Here is a 7,233-nt window from a genome sequence, read left to right as displayed (position 1 = left end):
AAATTCTGGTGATAACATTTATGTGTTACAAAAATAATTATACTTACAAAAATTCTGATTTTCCGTAGATGCTTTATAGGGTGTGGTTTACCTATTCATGAATTGTTCATATACAAGTATACCCTATAAGGAATCAATAGAAAAATCAAGAGTTTTGTATGAAAAAATAGTTTCCTATGATTTTTTTATTCTGTCACTAGTAATTGGCTACATATATAGGCTATTTTTTTGTACTAACCATTGTTGCTTCATTTAAATTTTGTTTGCAAATGTATGTGCAAATGGAAAAAAAAAAATCTTGTTTGCAATTAATGTGCAGCTCTCATGCTGCACTCCATGTTGCACAAATTCACAATGTAAATCCAATTATTTTAGAAGTAATTGGCCTTTAACTTAATTCTCATTCGAATGAGAATTATAGCAAAAGTAAAAAATAAAAATTCCATAAAATTACTTAATACTCAGTTTTTTTTATCAGCTATATAATGACATAGCAAAATATGCTTAATTTGATATCTCAGGTACATACGAGATACATCAACGCTTCCATGATTAGGAACTGCATGATCGCAGATAAGAATATTTTGGATGCAGAGTGGAGTAAGTACATGATTTGCAGGGGAGACCGAATTGACTCGACGCGTTCACATGTGAAAATTGCAGTACCAAACAGAGTACAAAAGCAGTCTATCAGTCTTTAAGAACACGTAGGGCAGCTTCCTCCCGACGACTGGCCGCCAGCCAGGTCGTTTTTATAATCAGACAGCTCGTCTATACTAATAATACTACATCGTTGTCCATTGTGCATCACAACAATCAGGATCTAGAAGAGGGAGCAAGCACACTTGCTCAGAGAGTGGAGTAGCGTCCCTGCAGTGCAGCCGGCAATGGAGCCCAGCCACGACATGCCAGCACCTCTGCAGCCGGCAATGGCGCCCGGGCATGACACACCCGCACCTCAGGAGCCGGCAATGGAGCCCGGCCACGACGTGCAAGCACCTCAGCCGCCGGCAATGGCGCCTGGCCAGCAGCCGTGGGAGTACAGCCTGCGGAAGTACCTGCTGCTGCTGGCCACCCTGGTGGTCACCGTGACGTACGACGCGGCCTTCAACCCGCCGGGGGGCGTCTGGCAGGATGGCACCCACGACGACGTCGGCCAAGGCCAACGACTCGCCGGTGACCCCGTCATCCGCGACACCCACTACCACCGCTACATCGCCTTCTTCTACTGCAACGCCACTGCATTCGCGATGTCTCTTGTGCTCATCGTCCTCATCCTCATCCTCGCCGTCCGGCACGACAAAGAAAAGGAGAAGAAGGACGCCATCTGGGTCGCCTCCGACGTCGTGCTGCTGCGGGCCGTCATGGTGCTCGACCTGCTCAGCCTCGTGGGAGCCTACGCCGCTGGTACCTGCCGGGACAAGGTCTCGACCGTCTATTCCGCGGTGCTGGTGGCTGCCGTCTTCATCTACATCGTGGTTATCAAGTTGCTTGACTGGTGGTTTCCAGACAACACCTCTGGTTCCGGCGGCGTGACGCCTACCCCCAAACCCAGCCCCAGCTCAGGCTCTGGCGCAATGTCCGTTCCCATCGACGACTCTGACTCTGGCGTGCCCAGAGTACAAGAAAAGGAGGCCCTGAAGAAGCTCAAAGCTGAAGAACGGTTCTGCAAGGTCCTTATGCTTCTGGCAACGTTCGCGGTGAGCATCACATACGTCGCTGGGCTGAGCACGCCGGGCGGCTTCTGGGACAGCACCGGGGGCAGACACCGCCCGGGCGACGCGATTCTCATGGACGACCACAGCTTGCGCCTGACGGTGTTCCTTTTATGCAACACCACGGCGTTCGTGGCATCCCTGCTTATCACCATGCTGCTCATCATCGACGGCAGGAAGCTCCGCGAGAAGATGGCCCGGTCCGTCGAGCTCTACAGCTGCATAGTTGTCACGCTGGTCAGTCTCACCGCCGCCTACATCGCCGGCAGCTGCAGGCAGACTGACACCACCATTTACGTGGTCTGCCTAGTCGGCGCGGTGGTCTTCCTGGTCGGTGCCGTTCTTGCGTGCGTCCTACTCCATGGTTTCTGCACTAAAGCGTCAGAATTCTCTTCTCCCTGTTCCAGTCCAGCGCAACAAACTGATGAACAACAGCAGATTGATGAAAACGTCAGGTAATGAGCACATAGATATCCTCTTCTTCGTTGTCCCTATTTGCGTTAACTTAACTAAACTATGTTTCTTCATTTCTTGTTTCTTTCTCTGCAACTTAAATGAACTCCGTTTCTTTTTGCTTAGCAACTGAACTGAACTATGTTTCTTCTTTCTTTGCAACTGAACTGAACTTTGTTTCTTTCTCTGAAATGAATGCAGTGCTAGGGAGGCTCTGGACAAGGCTCGCTCCCTTGTTCTACTGCTTGCCACTCTTGCCGCCACCATCACATACTCAGCCGGGTTGAACCCGCCGGGTGGCCTTTGGCAGGATAACGGCTACGGGCACATGGCCGGCGACCCGATTCTTCTGACAACGAACGCTAGGCGGTACAGGGCCTTCTTCTATTGCAACTCGGTTGCCTTTGTGGCCTCCTTGGTGGCCGTTGTCCTGGTCCAGAAGGAGCTTCTGATCAAGCACCACGTGCTGGAGGCAGCCATGATACTCGACCTGTTTGGCCTCATTGGGGCGTATGCCGCGGGGAGCTGCCGGGACGTGAACCACTCCATCTACGCCATGGCCTTGGCAGGCGCTGTCCTGGTCTATGTGGTGATCCATATTGTCTTCTTCACGACGGACTACGAGGACATGGACAACGGTTACAAAGACCGGTTGCTGGAGAAGAGACGCAAAAGGTTGCTCCTGTTCGCGATCTTGGCCGCGACCATCACCTACCAAGCTGGCCTCACCCCTCCAGGCGGCTTCCTGCTCCAGGACGACAAGCTCGGGCACCACGCTGGCGACCCGGTCCTCCTGTACAACTACCCGCGCCGTTACAATGCCTTCTTCTACTGCAACTCGGTGAGCTTCATGTTGTCCATCGCCCTCATCATCCTTCTGGTGAACCGCCATCTGTACAGGCCAGCCATACGAAGTAATGCGCTGTCAGTTTGTACGGCGGTGGGATTGTTCTGTTTGATGGGGGCCTATGCCGCTGGAAGCACACAGCACATCAAGACATCCATCTACATCTTTGTGTTGGTGGCCGTGGCCCTCTTTGTTGCAGCCGGACTACTGGTAATATTGTTGGTGAGGGAGATCAAGGGAAATGACAATTCAGCAGTTGCGCCACCCAAAGAACAGGACAAAGAAGAAAGGGAGGAGGAAGAAGAAAAAAAGGAGAATAGAAATGGCAATCCAGCTGCTGCGCGATCAATAGAACAGGAGCCCCCTAAGGACGAAGAAGAACAGAGGGAGGATGCAGAAGAAAGGAAGAAGCACGCAAGGCGCAAGTACCTGATGCTGCTAGGCATCGTAGTGGCAAGCGTCGCCTACCAGGCAGGCCTGGAACCGCCTGGCGGAGCGTGGCAGAGCAGCGGCAGCGGGTACAATGCAGGCAACCCAGTGATGCACGACAACAGGAGAACCCGGTACCTTGTCTTCTTCTATAGCAACTCCTTTTCCTTCGTGGCTTCCATCGTTGTCATCATCATGCTGCTACCGCACTGGCTGCCAAACAAAAAGGAAGTAGAATGGGAAAAATGGTCGCTGAAGGTGATGAACTGGACGATCATACTTGATTTAGTGACTCTCCTAGTGTCCTATGCAGCCGGCTCCAACAGGGGGTGGAAGACGTCTGTGTATGTCTGCACGCTCACCGTTGCGGTGCTGGGCTACTTTGCAATCCATAAGGCACTGTCAGTATGTTCTGATCGTCGTCACCGTAGGAGGCGCCAGAGCAGACAAGGAGATGCTCGTGTGTGATTCAACACCAGTGTGCTCTGTAGTGTAGCTCTAGTAATGTGAGGGCAGTCCACAAAGTAGTCCAAAATTCATGGCGATGGATCGTCTATCTACTTTTACCTGTATCTAGATCTCTAATCAGTTTGGCTCTGTCGAATCTCTACCCTGGTCTAGGCTCTAGCTAGCTCCCCCTCTTTTCAGATTTTTAGTGTAGTTGATGTAATCAGATTAACGTGCGTCCCAGTTGTAGCATGCTGACATTGTCTGTCAACTCGCTGTCTGGTTTTTGTATGTATCATACCCCAATATGGTAGGTGACTCTTTCTAATATACAAATTCCTGATCCTATATGCACTCTTTATCTAATCCTAAAAAGAAGCACTCTGTCTCTCATACGAACTTGGATGGCAAGTGCATGAATTTCAATTGCATTTAGGATTTAGGAAACTGAACCACTTGTTGTACAACTGAAACATATGTCACCAATAGGTACAGTTTGAATTTGAACTACTCTGTAATCCCATCCCAAGGCATGTAATCTTAAGAGTACGGTTTAAAGTGACAATAATTCTAATGACAGTGACAAGAATTTTGAAGGAAACATACATTGAACCAGGGGCGGCGGATTCCATCAGCAACGCAATCTACGTACTGCGGCAATTCGCCGAACACCTGCAGGGCACCCTACCCGATCCCTGCAGGCGACTGACCTTGCCGTTGTCCGTCGTCCGCCACCGCGCTCCTAACCATAGATACATACGCTGAGATCAGAGGCTCGCACCATTTTGGTTCAAGAGAATTCCTCGAGCATGGGTCACCTCGATCGGAAGCACAGCTGCCATTGCCGAACCAGCTCCGCTCACCCGTTCAAGCGCTCCTTGCTGTCTTGCACACTAGGGACACCAGAAAAGCTGAAGCCCAGGCGCAGTGGGCCTTCGCCGGAGAAAAGGAGCGGCTCTGCCTCGTGTTGGACGAGCGGGGATCGTAATAAAAAAATAAAAAAAAACAAATGACACAGACAGACATTTTGGTGCACATGGTCACCACTAATCCCTATTTAAAAATAATAATTAAAAACAACATTTCTAAGTTTTAGAAAAATCTGAAAATAAATTATGATGTAGCCAGTATTGTATTCCACAAACATGTAAATTTTCAGCTGGAAATAACAAATGTGTGGATCTGAGTATATATAGTTATTCAAATCTTCAAAACAAAATCAGACTTTTTCATTTTTGTGTAGCATAAATAAAACATTTATAATTAAGATTTTGTACATTAGTGGGATACATCATCAGCTTATTTTAGAATTTTGCTACATAATTTTTTACACACATAAATCTAATTTTTGAATTTTTTAATACGAAGAGAGTACTAGTGGATCCAAAATGAGTTTTCGAAGAAATATATACATATTTAGCTGCTAGGAATGTTCTTTTGTCCATATACTCCCTCCATCACGCTAAACTTGTGGGACCGGATGTTTAGCAAAAAGACCCTTGGAAAATTCCCGATCAAACCCGATGTCCACATGGACACATCCTCTCTCCGTCGCTCACTTCCTCTCGTCCTCTCCGTCGCTCCGCTGATATCCACCCGACGCCGCCCTCTTTCCCTCGCCGCCTTTGTTTGCTGCTTGTGTCATTCCCTTCCTTCTGTCGCGTAGCGCCACTCGACGACGCACCAAGCTCCTAGCACTAACGGCAAAGCCTGCTCCTGCGAACCTGGGTGGAAGGTACTCCAGTATTTTTCCTCACCGGTGCTAGCCTAGGCGCAAGGTGGTCGTCGCCTAAGCCTGGATCTGCGACCATCTCTTCTTGATCTACTCCCGAAGCACTAGAGAGGGGATGGCGGGTTGCCACGCTCGCGCCTGCGAGCTCAACCCAATCCAAGCAATCTAGCATGGAGTCAGTCGACAACAGTGCGGTACGCTTCTGGAGTGGAGGTCAACGGCACGTAACTCCCATTCACGTCGTTAATTAGATCCCTACCGCTAGCCCGACGGTGTTCCTCCTCCACAGCTTCCTAGATGTGTGGCTCTCATGGCACCCTCGTATGGCCACCTGGACCTCCGCGCCATCATGCTCCTTGTCCACCTCCGCCTCACCAAGGCGAGCCCTTTCTTTCTGATTTCTTTGTGCATTCCCCAGTTTGATATGTTGATTGAAATGCCAAAAACTTGAGAGTTGCTAAAACTTCTGCATTTTCCAGCTAGAATTGAGCCTTTTGGGTTTGGTTTGAATTCAGGTGGACGATAAGTGCTCGACGAGCGCGGACTGTGTCACCAGGCAGGAATTTTATGCGTTTCGTTTTATACACAAAATTCGGCCATATTATGAAGGGTTCAGAAGGAGTTTCGGGATTTCGAAAATGCCCCTTATCTTTAATCAGAACACACAGCACGTGAAATTTTGATCATCCGCCTCCTGGCAATCTGGCTGGGACAGAAAAACTGAACGGTGCATCTATCTGAACAGACCAGTGTTTAGGGGGGCCCGACGTGTTCTCAAGTCAGGGGTGTCTACGTCAGGCTGGCTACGTCATCTGTTCCTCACTTGCTCTCGCATTTCTCGCTGTGTCACTGTCAGGGCCGTGTACTGTTGGTTTCGTTGACTTCTAGCACTCCTCCGTCTAAGAAAAGTTTCTAAGGTATATATACATATATCTAAAAAAGTTGATAGAGGGAGTAGTATTTCTTGGCACAACGTTGATTTATTAATGTTTAGTCTGACAATTTATGTTTGCCCCCGCTATTAGGTCCAGCTAGTACCACTAAATGATTTTCTCAAGCAAAAGTCTCACAAATGATTCTTGCTACGATATTATTGCCGCAAAAAATGTTGTGATGCTAATAATAAGATAAGGCTTTTGGATAAAAAAAAATTGTGTAATTTTATTGTAGGAACATTCTGCCAAGAACCAAACAAACTGCTAATTTGCATACAAATAATATTTCAGAAAAATGGTTTAAATAATTTAGAAGGAAATAATCCAGTTGCTTTATCACTGCACATAAATCTCAATAGTATACCCTTGATTTTGAGCGTGGAGGTAAAATAAAAATGGTGCGCATAAAGTTCAGTTGAGTGATGATATCCAATAATTTTACACTACATGAATGTTTTCTGTACTTCATGAATTTTCTTTTACCGAATGAACATTTTTGTTTTTAAATTGCAACCCATGCATGTGCAAATGGAAAACAAATCTTGTTTGCAATTCATGTGCAGCTCTCTTGCTGCACTCCGTGTTGCACAAATTCACAATGTAAATCCAACTATTTTAGAAGTAATTGAGCTCTAACTTAATTCTCATTCGAGTGAGAATCATAGCAAAACCAAA

The 7,233-nt window shown here is 47.6% G+C and overlaps 1 protein-coding gene across 1 annotated transcript; it reads left to right on the top strand.

The window, feature by feature from the left end:
- Positions 1 to 861: 861 nt before the first annotated feature.
- LOC127305181 (uncharacterized) lies at positions 862 to 4,226 on the top strand. Its single transcript, XM_051335561.2, has 2 exons — positions 862 to 2,170; positions 2,370 to 4,226. Exons 1-2 carry the CDS (start codon positions 888 to 890, stop codon positions 3,910 to 3,912), a joined length of 2,826 nt encoding a protein of 941 aa, XP_051191521.1. The 5' UTR covers positions 862 to 887; the 3' UTR covers positions 3,913 to 4,226.
- The last annotated feature ends 3,007 nt before the right edge of the window (positions 4,227 to 7,233 follow it).

The sequence above is a fragment of the Lolium perenne genome, chromosome 6 (assembly GCF_019359855.2).
Source record: "Lolium perenne isolate Kyuss_39 chromosome 6, Kyuss_2.0, whole genome shotgun sequence".
NCBI classification, from domain to species: domain Eukaryota; kingdom Viridiplantae; phylum Streptophyta; class Magnoliopsida; order Poales; family Poaceae; genus Lolium; species Lolium perenne.
This window is presented reverse-complemented; position numbering and strand designations above follow the sequence as displayed.

Coding starts and splice junctions, on each gene's coding strand:
- LOC127305181 (XM_051335561.2), top strand. CDS start 888: ATGGAGCCCAGCCACGACATGCCAGCACCTCTGCAGCCGGCAATGGCG. Junction 2,171..2,369: donor CAGATTGATGAAAACGTCAG/GTAATGAGCACA, acceptor AAATGAATGCAG/TGCTAGGGAGGCTCTGGACA.